At 43.1% G+C, this 21451-nt stretch overlaps 1 protein-coding gene across 1 annotated transcript in view; it reads left to right on the forward strand.

The window, feature by feature from the left end:
• DNAH11 (dynein axonemal heavy chain 11) overlaps positions 1-21451 on the forward strand; it is a 192560-nt gene that overhangs the window by 128185 nt on the left and 42924 nt on the right. Inside the window, exons 57-65 of the mRNA XM_070424420.1 lie at positions 443-589; positions 3390-3503; positions 4721-4864; positions 5470-5652; positions 7162-7263; positions 9267-9401; positions 13785-13955; positions 16275-16510; positions 17997-18119. Coding sequence (XP_070280521.1) covers positions 443-589; positions 3390-3503; positions 4721-4864; positions 5470-5652; positions 7162-7263; positions 9267-9401; positions 13785-13955; positions 16275-16510; positions 17997-18119 — 1355 coding nt within the window. The remainder of the gene's footprint in view (positions 1-442; positions 590-3389; positions 3504-4720; positions 4865-5469; positions 5653-7161; positions 7264-9266; positions 9402-13784; positions 13956-16274; positions 16511-17996; positions 18120-21451) is intronic.

A 21451-nucleotide genomic window follows, 5' to 3' on the forward strand; every position in this document is an offset into this window, starting at 1 on the left:
CCAAGGAGTATCCACCTCTTTAACTTGTCTGAAGTGTCCTGCCATGTGTTGGAGAAGGAGAGCATGGTCCTCCCAGCTTGTCATCCAGCAAACTTTCCCCGGACTCTACTGCCTTGAGCCTGAGCCGCACAGGACCAAGAAAGCAGTGGGCTCAGGTGGGCACCACTGTTAGTGCCTCTCTGTCTGCCCAGATGAGTTGAGAAGATAAACTTCTAGTTGGTGCTGACATACATTAACGATATTGTCCACAAAACCACTGGGAAACATTATTCTGTTTATTCCTACATGGCAAGAGATGGGGCCACGTTCTCACACCTGGGACTGAAGTCAACTCAGTAGAAACAGATGCTGTATACAAACTGCTAGGGACGCCTGACGTCATTGAGAAAACTAAGCTGTATCTGATATGTGTTACTTTAAAATAATGACTTTTTCTCCTTAGGTGGGAGATCTCAAAGCCAGACTTGCCTCTCAGGAAGCCGAGTTGCAACTGAGAAATCAGGATACTGAAGCTCTGATCGCCAAGATCGGGCTTCAGACAGAGAAAGTGAGCCGGGAAAAGGCCATCGCCGATGCCGAGGAGCAAAAGGTCAGGCCCGTTCTACCATTTAGGGCACCGAGCTATATTTAGCACAAAATCAACGTTAGTAGGTGAACAATTTTGAACAACTTCCTCTCCAAGGGGCATACAATCTAGAGAATTATTATAGTTACACATGTAACAGCATCTCACACCGTGATTACCACTTGACCTTCTTTACATTATGCATTTTCCCAACCTTTTAGCTCCTTTAATGATATGGAAGAACAATAAATACTGAGCTCATTCAAGCATATAATGGATGTGGATCTTGAACATCAGGCCTATTTGTAATACAGTAAAGGTCATGAAGGCTCCTCTGAGGTTTCTAAAGGGTCTCAGTTTTTAGGCAAATTGAACAACTCAATTGTTAACAAAGCCCATTCCGTCACTTTGCAAAATGGTTTTCAAATTTTGCATTTTAATCATACAACTTGAGTTTAATATTAAATCCTAAGCTAAATTTGTTCTCTTTTATTCGATGGAGGCTCTGGCATTTTGTATTATATTTTATTGTTGGAAACAATTACGTTTAAGCTCCTACAAAATCTGCTTTCTTTGCACTTAGGTATCCAGCCATTCTGGAATAAATATAACTTCTTTTGTCTTCTTCTTTTACCAAAACTTCAGCTGCAAATGGAAGGGATTTCTTTCGCTATCTTATTTCCCAAAAGAAATAGTACAAGTAAACATAAAATTAATAAATATTTGTTTAAAAATTGAATGAATATATATGTGTGTGTGTAAGGTATATTCTCTTATTTTAGACCATTATAGTCAAGGCTTAGTTAATAAATAATTGTAAATTGCCACATGCTCATAGCCACTGAGTCAGTAGGCATTATGCCATTATCCAGGGTGGGCCTGGCTGACACACCCCGGAACCGTGGGCCAAAGGGAATTGCACCCCACGTCTTCCCAGATCACTAGGATACGCAGCATGTTCAGTGTTCTAGGGTTATTGCACCTTAGGGTGAGAGGTATTGGGAATGAGAAATAAGTTAACCTCGAGTACTTTTTACTTGCACTTGTGGGTTTTTATGTATTAAGTGTTCAAGGTTGCTCTACTTATGAACTTTACCCAAAGGAATAATACTCCATTATCAGCAAAGGAGTCAGAGGAGAAGAGTAGGAACTCCCAGTATCGTAGAACTAGCACTTAAAGAAAAACTCTTTAAGGCAGGGATGGGGAACCGTATAAGGCCCGCTAAATTATTTGGCCTGGCCCTGCCCAGGTGAGTTTATTAAGTGTTTGACCAAATAGAGCAGGCTAATGTTTAAGTTGATAATTTTGTATGGCCTGAGAATGATGTTATAAATATCCAAATGGCCCTTGGCAGAAAGAAGGTCCCCCACCCCTGCTTTAAGGTTTTTTCTGGTACTAAAAATCTGCCATCCCGAGTTCAGTTTAAAGTGGTGCTGTTATACATGGCAACAACACACATTTATAGATTCATTATACCCTTATGGAAAGAAATACCTGATGTAATAACTCGCTCAGGCAAATACACGCTCTCTCTCATCTGTGACAGCATCCTCCAGCACACTGAAAATGTAGCCTTCTTAGAATGTTCATGGCCCATTCCTGGCAGTTTTGGGGGCTGTGGTTTTGAAGCAGTTCTCAGTGAGCATGCCGAGTTTCCTTATTTACATTAACAGTAGCTGTGTATGTATTGGCAGGAGGTCACATATCTACCCCGAACCAATTATGTTCATAAAAGGTGCAGTATACAGCAAAATAACGGTTAATCAGGAGACGGGTAATTACTGCTAATGAAGCTGTAGTAGACAACATAATTTGTTGTGAGCAGTGTTTAATTTTATGGTATAGTTAAACCTGTGCGTTCCCAACACATCGGAGCAAATGCACTTTGTTCACACTTTACATTCCACAAATCACCATCCCCTCGGGAACCATCTCCCAGGGCGACCAGATCCTGCCGCCCAGCGCCACAGCCTTGACATTCCAATTTCTGCTGAGGACTAAAAATGTCCTCTCCCTGGCCGTTCAGATTCTATTGGTGTCCTACTTAGAGGAGGATAAAAACTCCAAAGCTTCTCACTTGGATTTGGTTCAAGTGTACCCACACGGTTTCCCTATATTCCATATTCCATGTGTCCATGTCCTGAGGCCAACACAGCACCCTCTTCGGCATGTGAAGACCGCCATTGGGCCCTCGGCAGGAGAGCGGACATCAGAGTCATTGTTCCATTGCCAGAGGCAGAACTGGACTGTTGCAGCCAGGGTTCCCGACCAGGTCCTTAGAGAAACCGGTAGTTAGTCTTTATAAAAATTCTGTCTGTGGCTAAGCATGCACAGCCCAGAACAGTATCTTTTAACAAGAAAGCTCTTATCTATTCCTAAAGAAGAGCTAATGTGGCTTTTAGGGAAATGTTAGCAAAAATTAGGTGGGGAATTCTAGCAAGAAAATCTGTGGTATAGGTTACTGAGCCAGCCTGGATTTTCACTTGCCCAGGACTCTCTGGCAAAGGAAATTGAAGAAAAAGAGGAGTCACTTAATCTTGTATTTCTTCTTAGTGGCCACTTATGGCTCAGTTAGAGCCCTTCTTGGAGCACTTTGGTACTTGACTCCATCTGAATTGTGTGTTTTGTGCATGTACCAAGCTTTGTATAGACAGTGTGCCCAAGGGGAATCTGTCTTCAGACAAACCCTCACCTATTCAAGATGTGGACAGATGAATTCTTGAACAGTGCATCTGACTCAGCCCACGTGTTTTCAGTAGAGATACCTAAGGTGATGATGTGTGTTTGTGTCTGTGAGTTTGTGTGCTTTTCCTCTCTGATTAGGTGACCGCCATTCAGACCGAAGTGTCCCAGAAACAGAAAGAGTGTGAGGCCGACTTGCTCAAGGCTGAGCCTGCTCTGGTGGCTGCAACAGCTGCACTCAACACACTCAACAGGGTAAGGATGACGATTTTTGGATTCCTCAAAATAATTTAAAGTTTTTTTAAAATCCTCACCCGAGGATATGTTTATTGATTTGAGAGAGAGATGTGAGAGAGATTTCCTCTTTATTTTTGAACCGCGCAATGTTTATTTCCTTCTTTGTGCTTCTCTACATCTGCAGATTTTTCTCTGAATATATTATTATTTACCCAGGCAGAAATAAATGTCACTTAGCTATAAAGCTGAGCATATTTGTAAGTGATAATGATGATGCATGCAAATGCAGAGGGATCTTGGTTAGCCAGTTCTGTTGCTTTTGCTCTTATTTTCCGTTCTTTGCATTCATTTCCCAAATAAATAGGCAGCTTATGGCAATGGCGCAGACTAGGGTTGAACATTTGATGAGTGTATAGGCAGCTCATGCAAGACTATAGGAAGTACTTGTTTTTTAAAATCATGTGTCACGAGCGTACATGTGTTTCTTGCAGGTACCAGTGCTCCTAAGTATTTGCCCTGACACTTGTAACTTGTACCATTAGTCCCACCTGCTGGGTAAATCAAGCTTCTGCTAGGAGAAGAATAAGGAGGAGTATACAGAATAGACAAAACCTGTATGGGCATCCTCCCAATCGAGAGCCACCCTAGTGTAATGGAAGATGGCTTTTGTACACGTGAAGCAGAAAATCACAGCTGAGAGACACTGAACTAAGGGACCATGTTTCTGAGGGGACCTGGTTAAAATGCAGATATGTTACATAGGTGGGATAGAACCCATGAATACCTTAAAACCTGTATGTTTATGAAATGTCCTGACTCAGTGAGCAGGGCTCTGTAGGACTGGAATACCAGATGAACCGTTTTTCTTGGCAAAAAGGACAGTGATGTTTCCAGAGCATCAGGGAGGAAAGTACGCAGGGAGAATTGAACGTCTTGGGGTCCCATGGTGCCCAGGGAGAACTGAACGTCTTGGGGTCCCATGGTGCCAAGGGAGAACTGAACGTCTTGGGGTCCCATGGTGCCCAGGGAGAACTGAACGTCTTGGGGTCCCAAGGTGCCCAGGGAGAACTGAACGTCTTGGAGTCTCAGGTGGAATTCCTGGGTGGGAGACAAAGAACTGCCCTGCCGAGGCTGGTGTGGAGAGGAGAGGTCGGAGGCCACGGACGGCCAGCTGGACAGCTCCCGGCACTTCTCCAGCTTCCCCTGGTCTCCACGGTGTCTGTGCTTTTCTCCAGGTCAATCTCACCGAGCTGAAAGCCTTCCCCAACCCTCCGAACGCGGTCACCAACGTGGCTGCAGCTGTGATGGTCCTCCTGGCTCCCCGGGGCAGGGTGCCAAAAGACCGGAGTTGGAAAGCCGCAAAAGTCTTCATGGGAAAGGTATCAGGCAGCCTGGCAGGATGAAAACCCTCGTTTCTGTGCTCAGGACTGTGGTTATACTTGCCAGCAAAAGAGGTTCCGATCCAAAGGAACCATCTTCATGTTCGTGAGGGTAACCTGCTGTGTGTTCTTTAGACTTCGAATCTGTAAACACCTCCAAGGTGGAGGCTAGCTTGGGGTTACAGCATCCCTAAGGCAACACCAGCAGCCATTGGGAAGTTGCTAATTATTTGCGAAATTGTGAGAGCAGCTAAGTGTAGGAGGAAGAAAATTACATGGGTTTCTTATGCTGAAAAAAAAATGTTACTAATGTATCAGAAGGTGAAGCAAAGGAGCTTTGGGGGATGTGAATTTCTTTTTCAAAATGTGAGGGCCTCCTGTGTAGGGACTGAATATTTTACCCCAGGATGGGAGAGATTTTAAAAGTGTCCATTGCTAATTCTAACGCCATACACTAAAGACTGAAAAAGTCAAACAGTAGGATAAATGCGGCTTGCCAATTTTGCCTTTGTGATGCGAGCCCTAAAAGCCGATTTTAACTTTCGATCTTGGAATTTTCTCTGCTGCCAAAGTGGGTTTTTGCAATAAGTCTTTTTGCTTTACAGGTTGATGATTTCTTGCAAGCGTTAATTAACTACGACAAAGAGCACATTCCAGAGAACTGTCTAAAAGTGGTGAATGAACAGTATTTGAAAGACCCGGAGTTCAATCCCAGCCTGATTCGGACCAAATCTTTCGCAGCGGCGGGCCTCTGTGCCTGGGTCATCAACATCATCAAGTTCTATGAGGTATTCGTCCCGGTCCGACGTGGGAGTCACAAAGGCCCGGCAATATCTTAATTCCTAGGCCAGTAAAAAGATGTAATTTGGAAATTATCTAAGATAAAGTTCTAAGAATGAGACATGAAAGGGTCTGATTAAATAGAATTCTATGCAGGAGGATACTTGAAATGTTGGAAGCTGTCTTCCTCAGGGTAGAACAATTAGCTACTTTAGATCAAATAGCAGCAATTAGATTTGATTAGATGAAAACATTAATTATATTTGTGTGAAAATGCTAATTTCATTTTGATTCGGAAAAAAAACTGAACTTCTGAATTCATGTTCAGTTAAACTTAATCCCTGCTCTCAAAGCAAAAATTCACATCCTCTAGTGTAGGCGTTAGGGAGACGAGGAAATAGCCATTTTTTTTTGTTTTAGTATTTTAATGGCAAGTAGGTTTTTGCCTGAATATGGTCTCATCTAAAGTTTGTGCTTTGGGCAATATAGAGAGAGGATGATCACGTCACGTAGTCACTTATTTATCAACTACCAAGCATCAGCCAACTATGTCCCTAGCGTTTTGCAGAGCACTGGGTGTAAAAAGGGCCAGTGCACAGCCCTTCACTCTGAAAAACCACCTCACTTTTGTCCTGGAAGGTTGTGTGTTCTATTCAAAACTGGGATTACCGAGGAAATGCCGAGTGTAGTCAGTGACATTCCCAGAATGATTTTCATAAAACCAGGTTATGTTCTGGATACGGAGGACCCGCCGGAACAGGGCCCTGTTGAGCTTTCTCTCTCGTGAGTGGAAGTCTATAAAGAAGGAGTTTAGACAGATTGCCACTGACGCGCGGCCTCTCTCCGTAATACAACGCCTGACCCTGTGTGCTCCTTGCCCCGCAGGCGAAAAGAAGAGCCTGCCGTTAGACTGTGGCTGCGCTCCTGTTGTTTTGCTATAAAACTTAATTTCCTTTCTCTCTCCCCAACAGGAGAAAAAAATTGATTCGCTAAATTCTCAAACGACCCATTCAAACACACGCACACTTCAGGTTGCCAGGGACTTAGGGAAGAAAGTAAAAGCAGCGTGGCTACTATTGTGTGAGGCTGTCTCCCACTTTCTGGGTCCAGAGAACTCCCCCACAGTTACCTTCCACTCTAAAGTCAAGGCTTGCTCCCAATTTCAACGACGTTCCTGCATACCACAATTTCTCATGATCGGAGGACTTGCTCCTAATTTTATGGCAAGCTAACTTTAGTATATTCATGGTGGTTGACATACATAGCATTAACGCAAGTACTTGTGTCTCTAATGTCCAGAGTAAGTGCGTACATAGTGGACAAGCAGAGAGAACTTGGAAGGCTGTGTGGAGTTTAGCTCTGCCATGAGGGAGGCCCATTGCTAAGAAATAAGCGAGCAGTCGCTGGTGAATTAGAGATTTTAATTGTAAAGCCTCCAGCAGAGGAAGGATCGAATGGTTGCTTGTCGTCTTTGCGTGGTCATTACCTCATGAATGAACCCCCACGTGCCATTTCAGGTCTACTGTGACGTGGAGCCCAAACGCCAAGCATTGGCCCAAGCGAACTTAGAATTGGCTGCAGCTACTGAAAAGCTGGACGCGCTCAGGAAAAAGCTTGTGGTGAGTACAAACGATGACCCTGACGTTCCCAAGAGGGGGTCCCTCCCCGCTTAGGATCCCACCTTCAGACAGGACCACCTGTGATCCCTGCCAAACGAAGCAAGTGCCATCTGTCGTTCTGTCTTCATCTGCATACTCCTTCCGTAGCTGCTCCTTATCTGCCGAGTGCCAGACACTGAACCGGGAAAGTGGAAACCTTCGTGGTCTGGGAGGAAGGGGGGGTAAGGAGGGGGAGGGGGAGGAGGTTAACGCATGTGATTGAAAGCAGTGACTCCGGAGCCAGACTGCCTGGGTTTATATCCTGGTTCCGCCATTGCTCGTTTCATGCTTTACAAGCTAGGTAGCCTCGCTGAGCCTTGGTTTGCTCACCTGTGCAGTAGGTATTATAACAGCATCCAGGTCTAGGGTAGGGTTGTGAGGATTAAATGAGAGTTATTCCTATTAAGAATGTAGCACGGTACCTGGCACACAATACGGACTTAGAGAGTATCAGCTGCATAGATTATTAACATTCCTGTTTTCACAAGGACGTAACCAGTCCTTCTAAGTCCAGTGTTCTAAGTGTACATGTGACTTCATACATACAATGCAACAGGAGCATCAAAACCGTGTCGCGCCTGGAGAAAGGAGAGTGAGCTTTGTAATAAAGCTGTGCTTGACCTGGGCTTTGAGAGTCACCAGGATAACTGGGCCGGGAGAGGTATTCTTGGTAAAGAATAGAGAAAAGAGGGAAGAAGCAGTTGGTACATGGGAAGGCTCTTAGTTAATGACATGATCAAACCAGCTTTTCAGCAACCGAATGGAAGCCTGGGGAGAGAGGAGTCTAGAGGAGACAGACAAGTTCAGAGGTGTGGCCACGAGTCCTGTTAGGGCCTCAGGTAAACAGAGCAGCCAGATGGAGAGTGCGAAACGGATGCGAGGCTGGCGGATGACGATTGGAGGTGGGGGGGGGGATGCCTGACAAGACAGCAGTCAGAGTGAGGAGGCTCTGTCACCCTGGCAACTTGGGGAGCCCTCGGAGCTTCAGTCTAGTATCTGTGAAGTAATGATCATAACAGCTACCTCTCTAGGTGGGCACTGAGAGCCCAGGTTTATTTCTGGGGAATCATCTTTCCTTGTTGGATACACTCAGGTGGGGCTTTTTGCGGGGGTGCCCTTTGCTTTGCTAGCTGAAGTCTAGATGTATCATCCAAGCTTTGCCAATTTGACCCTCCATCTCTAAAACTGAGTCATGAGCAAAAGAATAAAAAGAGTGAAACTGGAGGTCATTCCTGGGATGGTGAGACTTTCAGGTTCTTCCTGCTCTAGCACTCAGCTCCAGGGTGTCTGCATGTGGTTCTCTGCCTTTCCTTCGCTCCTCACAGCCTCCCCACCCCCCGCCCCCCTTCCCTTCCAGTAAATTCCCGTTAGCTAAAATTAGCTGACATCTGTTATTTCCCATCTCAGAATCCTGATGTCTCGAAGTGCTGTTTGATGTATCAAAATGCTGTTTGTTGCACAGTCCACTCTCTTTGTGCAGCAAACCCACGTGTTGGGTGTTCTGAGGTCAGACTTAGAGTTTGAGAGAGAAGCCTGGCTCAGGAATGCAGATTTGAGATCATGGTGTGAAGATCACACGTATACATTGTCAGTGGTCTGAAGGAACTCCATCATTAACACCCTTCCCTCTCGTCATGGAGAACCAAAGGACGATCCTTATTTAAAAAGAGGATAAGACTTAGGTACAAGAGAGAGGGGACGGTGCACCCAGGGTGTGTTTGAGCCTGCAGGGTACATCCATGCACACCGTCGCTGGCTGCCCTCTGCTCAGGGTGGGAGGCAGGCGTGAAGGCCGCCTGGCGAGCTGGCGGTCTGTGGTGGCGCTCCTTCCCTAACACGTCTGCAAAAGGGGCAAAGGATGGTTTGTTTCACGTGCTGCAGGTAATGGATGGTTTAAGGTGATTATAATTTTTCATCTTGAATATCTAGAAATGGCTCAGAAGTTCATTTTGATTCTTATTCAGGATCTGGATCGAAATCTGAGCCGACTCACAGCTTCGTTTGAAAAGGCAATAGCTGAGAAGGTTCGGTGCCAGGAAGAGGTGAACCAGACAAACAAAACCATTGAACTGGCCAACAAACTTGTCAAGGAACTGGAGGCAAGTTCACCTTTTCTTCCCAGATTCTCCCTAAAATATGCAGATCAGCACTTTTGGATCTTGTCTTTATTTGCTGTCGGTAATAACTGAGTAGATGTGGAATCAGCCATGGAGGAGAATATCTTACCATCTTTCATACTGGAGCCTAACTTACCCAAAGTAAGAAGTGACGATTCTCTGTATTTTTTAGTAGATAGCCATGAACTCAGTGGTTTTCCTGAATATGTTACAAACGCAGGCCGGCTGCTAGGTAACGATGCCATTGAACTGTTGTCTGTGTCATTTAATATACATTTACAATTGAATTCTACCATCTGAACATCACTTCAAATTAAGCCTGTGTCATATTCTCTGTGGCATCTTTTTAGAGATGACTGATGTGCTAATTCTAAAAGCAGATAGGATGATTGCCCAAGTCGGTGAATACACTAAAAACCCACCCAATTGTGTACTTTAAAGGATGAATTTCATATCTGAATTCATCTTAATACAACTATTATTTTTATTTAAGGACTACCTAAAAGTACATCACTGCACTATTAGAACTGTATTTAGCTGACAGTAACAGAAAAGTTGGTTTATAGTGGCTTAATCAAATGAAAGTTAATAGTTTTACATATCGCAGAAAATTCCAGAGGGCAGACATTGTCAGTGTTGACTCTGGTAATTAGCAACCAGACGCCTAATATCTGTACCCTGTGCTTCTCCACACTTAGCAGGTGGTCGTTCACCCTCATGCATTTTGCATCATGGTCACAGAAGGCTGTTATACCTCAGATTCAGGCAGGAGAGAGAGTAATCTCTATCAGCTGAATTTGTCTCTTTTTTTAAATCCTCACCCAAGAATATGTTTTTATTGATTTTAGAGAGAGAGGAAAAGGGAGAGAGAGATAAGGAAACATCGATGTGAGAGAGAAACATCCATTGGTTCCTCCTGTATGCACCCCGACTGGGGATCAAACCCGGAACCTTTTGGTGTACAGGATGATGCTCCAACCAACTAAGCACCCGGCCAGAGCTGGATTTTTGTCCTTTTATAAGAAAAACTGAAGTTTTCCTAGGAACGTGTTTGGCAGACTTCCACTTAAGTTTCTCTAGCCAGAGCTAGATTGACCACAGGTAGCTGCAAAGAAGGCTGGGAAATAGGAAAATGGGGATATGGTGATTGGCTTAGCCAACCGCAGTTCATCACATGGGGCTGGACTCCTCACCACCCTATTCAAAATCAGGGTTCTCTTAGCAAGAAAGAAGGGAGAAATGTGTTAGGGTCAATTGAACTGGGGGATAGCCTAACTTACAATTATACTGGACTTTTTACTAGTAAAAATCTGATTTAAAAACAACAACAACACAACAAATTTAAGTCCATCATCCCTTATTGTTCATTCTGCAAAATCCACTCTCCGTTCCATCTCAAGAAGCCCAAGTCTGTTCTTCCAGTTGTTGGGGTTGAAATCTTTGGCATCCCCCTGGACTTTTTGCTCTTTCTCATGCCCCACACCCAACCCACAGCATACGGATTGTATTGGCTCTACCTTCAAAGCCCATGTAGAACCCCTGCATCCTCATCCCCCTCGCCGCTCCGTGCTGGTCCAGGCCGCCAGCATCTCTGCCCTGGAGTACCGCCCTCGCTTCCACCATCACCCCTGAAGTCCTCTCCCTTCACTGCAGCTGAGTGATGTTTTAAAAAGTTAAGTTCATTCCTGTCACTGCTGTCTCACAATTCTCCAATAACTAATTGTCTAACTCAAAGGGCAGTCCAAAGGCGCTCCCTGGCCTGCAAGGCCGTATATGACCTGGCTCCGGGATACCTCCTGTCCTCACACCGGCCACCTTCCCTCTCGCTCCGACTTCACCGGCCTTGCTCTTCCTACTTTGCGTCCTTTGCCTTTTTCCTCCACGTGGCTTACCTTTGCCCCCTGATGATGACATCACTGGCTCCCCAACTTCCTTCAGGCTCTGCTAAAAGTTCTCCTTATCACAGGGCTTTCTCTGCTCTCTCACCTGCCCCCCTGCGCACACCCCGCTCCACAACTCTTACTCTGCTTTCTTTTTTTTTCATAGCATTGGTCAGCACATGACCTATACACTCACCCAGGTACACATATAAGCACCCCAAGAATAGGAACCTCACCTATTTTCTGCACGGCTTGATCCCGAGCATATAGCACAGTCCCTGGAACGTCATAGGCATCAGTAGATATTTGTCGAATGAATGGGTGAGCTTTGGGAGCCTCCTATGTTAAAAAAAAAAAATCTGGGGTCTTTTGAAGACTCATTTTTCTTAGGTCATTTGAGAAACTCCACCACTTCTGTTGGAGTTCACCACTTCTCCCATTTAACGTGGTCAGATTTAAGCAGTTTGAAGTGTTCACCACTTGTGAAGTATCTGAAGAAAAGAAAAAGTGCCATTTAATTAGACTGCTTTCCTGAGGTAGTTACAGATGTCTGAACGTTTTGTGGAGGGTGAAGCAGGCTCTACCCTGCATATCCAACACACAGCACTGTCTCCAAAGGGCTTAGTTACTCTTAAAGATTTAGATGAGGGGAGGGAAAAAGTTTGACCAGTATTAACTAGCAATATATATGTATATATACACACATATGTATATATTTAAAGGATTAATCGAAGATGCCAGACCTTTTCCTTTGAGGATAAATTCTTTCTGACTAGAGCAGGAGACAGTTAACTTCTGAAAAGCATCAAGACTGATGATTTTGTCTATATAGCATTGACCTGGAAGCTCAGCCATTCAGACTAATAAATCAGGCAATTTATATTTAATCATTAACTAACTCCTGAGCTGAACAGCTGTTCAAAATTAGAAATTGGGTCACCCCAGCCAGGATGACATTACAGGCAATCTATAATGCATTAGAATAAAATTATAGTGATTTTTAACTGTCTAGAAATTTATTAGAGGACATGTTCCAACTCTTAAACCCTTGTTAGCCAGTGTCAGTAATGATTTATGTTGCGTGGGTGGTATAGTGAAATTATTGACGATTTCGGTAGCCAATAAGTCTGTTTAGTAAATCTTCAAACTTCAAAGCTGTTTTGGAGAATGAGGTAGGTGCACTTTATTGTTTAACATTTACTAACCAAAGACAACAAAGATGGAGGGAAGGCAAATGAGAGATTCCTCTTCAAAATTAATGGATCTGTTGTCAGCAGCTGAGGAGGGAAATGAATGAATTCTATAAAGAGTATAGTGAGCTGAAGTTCCTTGGTGTTTAATTGTTATAGCTAACTTGGGGTGACCTGTATTAAGCAAAGCAGGGAGACTATCTTAACACAGCTTTGAAAAACATTTGCAACTGTTCATTTCATGATCTCAGTGCTGTGGGCATTATGATGGCTTGCAGGCAACTGGCATTCCAATCTATTCTGATATGTATCATTTTTGTTTTCTGTGGTCTGTCTTTTTTTCACCAAAAAAAGCTAAATTCTGCAGGGATCTTCTTTGCTTGTGCTATCAAATTGCTGATTTTTTTTTCCTAGGCCCTGTTAATTTGCATGAGCTTAGAATATATTCGTTTTTAGCATGCATTGATACAAAGTGAATTAGTGAACTACCCTGTAGTTTAATCAATCTGTAGATATTTACTGCCATTTTATTCAAATCCAATTTTAAGGGCTCCACACACTTAACCTGAAAATCAAATTTTAAATGGTCATCCAACCAGCTATAAGGACTTCAACAGCATTCTTTGAGTGTATTGTCTTCAAGGCTAGTGAAGTTCTTTAATTTCCATGTTTTTACATGTGGTATAGGTTCTGACACTGATCAAGTGATTTTGTTAGAAACTACCAGCACTTATTCTTCAATTAATAGGATTCAGGATAGGTGGTCCTTTAAGCCTTATGTTTTAATTAACTAACATCAGTGGTTGTCATCTCCTTTTTCTAAAATAAGCCAACAGCAAGTATGTTAAAGAAAAAAGAAAGTTGGCCTGGGGCAGTGTAGGGCCATGGCTGAAAAGCAGGAGATGTGGAAAGCAGCCACGTTGCCATTAAGCATCCTAACATCACTCAGCCTTGGCCATAGCTCTTGACCCTCCACTCCCAGACGGACAGGAGTGTGACTGTTGTCAACCTTTCCCGAAGGACCTCAATCACAGTGAAGGAGTTAGGGCATCTGAGGAGAAGATGTTACAGATCTCACGTCATGTGGTAGTAACTCCACGGAAGAGAGTGTGAGAGCTCCTTCAGAATCATGGGTTTCAGACACGTGAACGATTGCAATAGTCATCCAACCAGTTCTGCTCTGCTCCTGCTAAGGACTGGACGTAGGCTTAACTTGTGCCCCAACGCCATTACATTAAGCATTTGTTGAGTCGATGCTCACCCTGCAGTTACAACTGAGTAATTTTATCTTTCAGTCAGAGAAGATTCGCTGGGGTCAGTCTATACAATCCTTTGAAGCTCAAGAGAAGACACTCTGTGGCGATGTTCTCCTGATGGCGGCCTTTGTGTCTTACGTCGGATCCTTCACGAAGCAGTATCGCCAGGAGCTGGTGGACTGCAAGTGGGTTCCCTTTCTTCAGCGAAAGGTAAGCTCAGCTCCTTACCTTGTCAGCATTTGGGAGCATCGCATTGAAATTTCAGTAGTGAAAACAGTGCATATATACCAGGTGCTTTTGTACCTCTGCAGCAATAACTGCCTGGGAATTCTGGTGGGAAGGAGATGTTCCTTGTGTGTTGCAGTTTTTCTTATTTTAATGATGGCCAAACAGAGAGATGAAAATTAATTATATAAACCAAACTGGTAACGGAAATAAAATTTGGATTATGATGTTATTGTATAAGTATGAAACCTTTTGTTTTCTTACTAATATGAGTTATTTGTTAACGTGTTGTTGTATTTTGTGTTTTGTTTTGTTTTTTGCATGACTACTTTCAGATTAGAAGTATACCATTTTGTACATAAGTATAAAAATAGCTCAATTTAAGCCTGGCCAGTGTGGCTCAATGGTTGAGTGTCAACCTATGAACCAGGAGGTCACAGTTGGATTCCCAGTCAGGGCACATGCCCGGGTTGTGGGCTCGATCCCCAGTGTGGGGCATACAGGTGACAGCTGATCAATGATTCTCTCTCATCATTGATGTTTCTCTCTCTCTCTCTCTCTCTCTCTCTCTCTCTCTCTCTCTCTCTCCCTCTCGCTCCCTCCCTCCCTCCCTCCCTCCCTCTCCCTCTCCCTCCCTCCCTCTCCCTCCCTTCCTCTCTGAAGTCAATAAAAATATTGTTTTTTTAAAAAATAGCTCACCTCTCTCTAAAATCAATAAAAAACATATTCTTGGGTGAGAATAAAAAAAACTATGGGGTGTTGACAGCTTTTGAGAACTTTATGTGATTCTAATATGCAGGCTGGGGTTGAGAGCCACGGCCCTGGGGGAGATGTGGGGTTTGGGTAAGACACACAGGTAGAGAGCAAGGGAGTTTGATCCAAATAGGACTAGGCAACTACAGGCCACCTGGGAAAGGTTTTCAGAAAGTGCAACAGTAGGGGCACGAGCTTGGAGCACGGGATAGGGAGGAAACCAGTTGGCATGGTGGTAGCTGAAAAGGACGGGGCAGTGGGCACACGTGACCTTGAAGATCCAAATTACATGTTACCCAAAATTGTTTCCCTCCAAAGAGTAGCCCCGAGGGTGGTGGTAGAAGGTGAGCATTTAAAGCCACACACCCTTGGCTAATAGGAAGATGCTCATTCTAAAAGATACCAATTTATTTGCATCTTTAAGGAAACTGCATCAAGTCAGATACCAAGGCTTAGTATTCATATCACTAGGAGACAGAGTTTACTTCTAAATTAACATTGTAGTCAGGAACAGGAAGAATATTGTGCTACTTTTCCTATATTGATATCAAATTGCATCCTAGCTTTGTTGTGGGGATTTCCCCAGCATTTAGTTTACTGGAGCTCTGTGGCCAACCAATAAGTCAAACTCCGACTGCTGCTCTGGCCTCCCCTGTCTACTCCCAGTTGGGTTCTTCCTGTAATCTCTTACGGAGTCATGTTGCCATCAAGCCTGGGGACCAGCTCCTTTTCCATCTTGCCCACTTTGGCGTCTCCAGACAGTGTTTTATGGGCAGGAGGTGCTCAATAAATGCTTGGTGATTGATGACACAACGAATAAATTACTTTCCATGATCTTGTTAAGTTTTGGTAAAATTGGTCCATTTTTATAAAAAATGACCCCTATTCTTTAAAACAGATTTCTCTCTCCCTCTCCCCCTTTCTCCCTCTCTCCTTCCTCCCTCCTCCCCTCTCTCTCTCTCTCTCTCTCTCTCTCTCTCTCTCTCTCTTTCTTTCTCTAAGAGCACAGCTCCCCCATTGCAGTGCTTTCCGCAATCACAGTGTAGGCAGAGGAGAGACTGTAATCTAAGTTCCTGGGCCCAGCCGGCAAGCTGATGGACTGAATGCATCCCATGAACCCATCCCGGAAGGAGATGTCATCTCCTTTGGTGTTGGCTTGTAGTAAAAGATGAAATGTCTGAGCAAGATGTCCCGCCTTAGCATGGCTTACGTGGGGCGATCCCGCCATTGGGCAAATACATTTCTGTTATTGACTGTACTTCCTGGTGTCTAAGTTCACGCTCATCTCGTTGGAGTAGCTGTAGATGTATATAGAGGGCAAAGTCATAAAGATAGAGGCAGTCATAAAGCAAATATTGACAGAATCCTAAGAGGTAAAATACTGGGTTTATGGGCTCAAATTGTATTTCATGGTGAGAATTTCATGGCTTCTCAGAGTCCTCAGAGAATTTGCATGTCTTCTCTTAGTTTGAGTCTCTTTCCTTGTCTGTCATCCTGAGATTTTTGCTCTGCCCCACTATTTATGCGTTGCATTTAACTCTGATTGTAAAGGTTTCCATTCCAATAACCGAAGGCCGGGATTTGATTGCCATGTTGACGGACGATGCTACCATTGCCGCCTGGAATAACGAAGGCCTCCCCAGTGACAGAATGTCAACCGAAAACGCCACAATCCTAACACACTGTGAGCGCTGGCCCCTGCTGATAGATCCCCAGCAACAGGGAATTAAGTGGATCAAGAATAAGTATGGGGCGGACCTGAAAGTCACACATTTGGGCCAGAAAGGGTATGTGAAGTCTGAGGGACTGGCTTTCTGTTTAGCTGCTGTGAAATGGGTCTGATTTAAGTCCTGGCATTTGTTAGACCTCGCTGCCACTTTGAAAATGTGACCGTCTGGTGGTACTTGTTGTCTGCCGGATCCTGTTTCATGTAAAGTCTTTCTATTGAAAAGCATTTATGTTGGGCTGCACCCACTTACCTGAAGAGGAAATCAGATGGAAGGCGAGAGCAAACCCTGCATTTGAGAGGGAAAATATGTCAATTTCCTGGAAACGTGATGTATTGTAATCCTTCTTTAGAGCATTTGGCATATCACAGGAATTGTCAACTGCACCTACAGGCTTAATGATGTGTACTCTTTGCCTGTAGTAAGGTTTTAACATGGCTCTAAGTCCTACTGAATATGTGAAGATAATTTGATTTCTTAGTCAAGTATTATATGTCACTTATGAGAATTGAATCTATTCTGAGATTTTCTGTTATTGGGCCTGCTATTACTATCTGGTAAGTGGAAAGCTCTCTTGTAGATAGCTGGTGTTCATTTAATGTTGAATAATTTTGGACTTACTGATATTTTATTTGAGTCCTCTGTCATCTTTTCACATGTGAAATGAAATAAGGAATATCTGCAACTGTGCAGATAAATGTCTTCCCTGCTCATCTGAATATTTGGAGAAAATGAATTTCGAAGGGGAGAGACTGTTTTTGAAGAATGGGAATGAAATAAAATGACAGTTTACCATTTTACATGACTGAACCTAAAGATTTAAAAAATGAACATTTGATAAAACCACAGGACATTTGATAGAATTTGAATTTTCTTAATTGAAAAAGGTCCTATCAAATACATATAAACTTACGATGTCTGGATAGTTTTAATTCAACCATGATTATCATCAAAAGGAACTAATTTATGTGTGGGCTTATTAATTCAAACTATTGAATTTCACTTGAAAAATATAACTGAAGTTTATCTCAAAACTGAAATGTTCCGAGTGGGCCAGGGTCGCACACCCAGGACATGAGGCCATAATGTACCAAAAGAGATTTTTATTTCAGGCACCTGGGTGCAGGTGGGCTGAGTCCGACAAAGGCATCAGCGGAGACTGAGGGGAGGGGAGGTTTTTATTCATCCTTGCTGGCTGCAAGCCGTTCTGCTGCTGGAAGGGCCCGGTCCATCCTTGGCTCCTCCCGATGCCAGGTGGCTAGTGGTTACCTAGGCTATGCGGTGTTCAAGGCTGCAAGCTTTCTGCAAGACATCTCCTAAGCACAATAAGTTTTCTCCGCCCCGTTTTATTTCTCTTCAACCCTTTCAAAAACCTAACCTTTAATTTCCATGTCATCTAGTTAAGGAAGAATACTACTTTATGAAATAGCTTTCTCTAATTTGTCCCATTTAAAATGGGACAAAAATATAACTCAATAGAAATAATTTTGAAGGTTTTCCCTGTGCTTACTCACATTTTGTTGTCTCCATCCTGACGGATTTGAAGGTTTTTGAATGCCATTGAAACAGCTCTGGCCTTCGGAGATGTCATCCTAATTGAAAACCTCGAGGAAACGGTAGATCCAGTCCTTGACCCACTGCTCGGCAGGAACACGATTAGAAAAGGAAAGTAAGTATTGCTGAGCTTTTAACATATATTTTGAGTTACATATGAGTTTGATCCAACAGCTTCTATGTCTTAGCCTCATAACCAGGCATAATCTATTGGATTCTTCTTGGTGATGTCTCTGACTTTTCGGGGAACCTACATTCCAAGACCAAAGCCACCTCAGTATGATCCAGACTTTCAGACTGTGTGTCTGCTGGATCAGATTCTTGCTGCCCAGTTCCTGACTTACAGACAAGAACTGCATTGCCACAAGTCTGCGAATAGCTGCTCCTTTATGAATGTATACCAATGTTCCTCTAACTTCAGTACTTTGCAAAACTACCTTTTTCGCCTGAACTGCAAATCCCTTATATCCTTATTTACTAGATGTTTTCTTTAAACCAATTTAAAATCCACTCACTATTTTTTTTTATCCTTAGCCTCATTGCAAGTAATAGCATCCACAAAATTATGGGTTTATGGTGCTAGTTCTATTTTTTTTTCTAATATACTTAAAATATAACCATTAAAAGAAAGAATTCATTAATGGATACCTAAAATCATCCCCAACATTTCACAGAGATGGACAACCAAAAAGTGGGAATAGCCCTAGCCGGTTTGGCTCAGTGGATAGAGCATCAGCCTGCACACTGAAGGGTCCTGGGTTCGATTCCCATCAAGGGCATGTGCCTTGGTTGCAGGCTCCTCCCCAGCCCAGGCCCTGGTCAGGGCGCGACATGCTGGAGGCCACCAATCGATGTGTTTCTCTCACATCGATATTTCTGTCTTTCCGTCTCTCTTCCACTCTCTCTAAAAATCAATGGAAAAATATCCTCAGGTGAGGATTTTAAAAATACATTCAAAAAGTGGGAATACCCCCATGTGACATTCTAAATGCTGCCATTCCCCCCCCCGGGCCACCCCACTCTCTAGGACATTCTCCCGGGGCAGTGACACCATTTCCAAGGACTCACCAGGTCGTTTTCTGTAAGTGTGTGAAAGGTCAGAGGTCGCAGTTAGGTCTCCAAAGCTTGCATGGCCTCAGGGGTTGTCAGGAGGTCATAGCATCCCAAAGCTTTTTGTGCCTCTTCACTCAAGAACCAACATCCACTAGACTTATCTCACTGCATTCCTCCCTCCCTCCCCACCCTCTTCTTTACAGAAGAGTAATTTCAGAACTTCCCCAACCCCCTTCTTCTTTGACACCCACTCTCTCAAAGGTATCTGTCTCCTTTTTCATCACTAGATTATTCCTGTCAATTTTAAGTGGAAATAGGCCTGCTTAAAGGTGACTAACTTCTATTTTTTAAATAGACTCTAACCAATGAGTATAGAATATATTATACATCTCACCCAGTAAATCCATTTACAGTGACTGACAGCTTATAATTGTTTAATAAACCAGAATTTACCCAGACTTACATTTAGAACAGTCTAATAAGCCACTTAACAAACTGCAACTCTAACATAAATATAATTGCAGCTGTGTCTGATGTGTTAAAAATATAGTGTAATATCTTGAATGTCACTAAAGTGAAATCCTTGTTATTAAGGTTCTGACTCTGATATGAAGACCTAACATTTTTTGTCAGTAAGATACATATTCTTTAGCTTTAACTTGGACTTCCAGTAACACAATTTAGGTGTAATAAAGTCGGTGACAATCTTTCTCTCTCTCTCTCTCTCTCTCTGAATATCTTTTAGGCTTTATAGAGCTGATCATGTCATTCCAGCATTTTTTAAAAGGTTAAAAGAATTTAAAATGATATGAAAGAATATTAAAAACTCTGATTATTGTATGCAGTTATTACCTTAACAGTCCTAGCTCCTGAACTCTTATGTGTGGGAACAACCACTTGTATGAGGGTAAATTTCAGATCTGTAGCTTCAGTTTTTTCCACTTCCCTCTCCCATGCAGTTGTTTTCAGAGTATCTTTATCCAGAGAATCTGAGTGCTAGTGATGCTTACATATTCTACCAGCCACTGAATAAACCTCTCTGAGCACGGCTGTATGCCAGCCACTGTATAAACGTGATGAGGTATAGATCCTGCCATGGAAGAAGCTACATTTCCCCAGGGAAAGACAGACCTATACACAACAGAAGGAATACTGAGCCATTGGTGAGATGATCGCATGGCAGGGGGTTGTCGGTTCTATAGTGGAGACTTGGAAAGGCCACACTGTTTTCCAGAGTGTTGACACAGGTTCCTGTGCTCATGTGTAGTGCACAGGAGTGCGAAGTCTCTCGGAACTGAGGTAGGGACTTCCACCCTTCTGTTGTTTTTTATAATACAAAAAGAAATCATATTTAAGACCTATTAAATACTAGCCACCTTTCCCCAGGAGGAACTATTCCTACATCCTGTTTTTTTCCACCTCTTATTTTTGAATGGAAAAAAGATTGACACTCAAAAATTTTAGACTAATTTTTTCATAAAAGCTTTAAAAGTACTTTGGAATAAAGTTTGATATTTAAGTGATTGTATCCTTCTTATCTGAAAAGAAATATGCTTAAATAAAACAAATGCTCTCTTGGTCCCTCATGTAACTCTTTAAAAAGAGACTCCCTCGCTGGTGTCGCTCAGTGGTTAGAACGTCAGCCTGTGCACCTGAGAGTCACTGGTTCAATTCCCAGTCAAGGGCAAGTACCTGGGTTGCAGCTCTGATCCCTGGCTCCAGTAGATCCAGGCATGTACGAGAGGCAACCGATCATGTGTCTCTCTCACATCCATGTTCTCCTCCCTCATTCCCTTTCATGTTCTATAAAAATCAGTGGGAAAAATATCCTCGAGTGAGGATTAACAACGAGAGAGAGAGAGAGAGAGAGAGAGAGAGAAACTTTATAAAATATTCACACATATGCAAGCTAGAAGGGGGTATTAAATTGGTAGAAATAGGAATTCTTTTTCTTTTAATGCAACAGATAAAAGCTGGGAGAACACAATGAAAAATAAAATTAACAGGAAAATGTTGAATTGCTTTGTTTGATGATAGAGATAGAAACCCACTTGCAATGTTAAAAAAGGAACAGAAAAAAATTGGATTTACCTGGATCACATCCCATACAAATCTACGTTTGTAAATTGTCTAATAGGTGTTCCTGTTGTGATCTCCAACAGTGAACACTTTACTTGATTTTTTTCTGTTTCCCTTTGCATTGTAAAGACAGAACAGTAGTGGAAACAAGAAAAAGAGGGGGAGACAAACCCTCGGGGTTGAAGGCTGGTGTATGACCCAGAATATCTTTATTGCATCATATTCCGCAAATGCAGGTGGAATAACACAGTAATACTCCTGAGAGCAGGCCCCTCAGAAAGTTTCCGGCTATTAATAGTGTTTTTATTTATCTTA

This window comes from Myotis yumanensis, unplaced genomic scaffold (assembly GCF_028538775.1).
Source record: "Myotis yumanensis isolate MYYU_CA2020_CCGP unplaced genomic scaffold, mMyoYum1.0.hap1 SCAF_9, whole genome shotgun sequence".
Classification (NCBI taxonomy): domain Eukaryota; kingdom Metazoa; phylum Chordata; class Mammalia; order Chiroptera; family Vespertilionidae; genus Myotis; species Myotis yumanensis.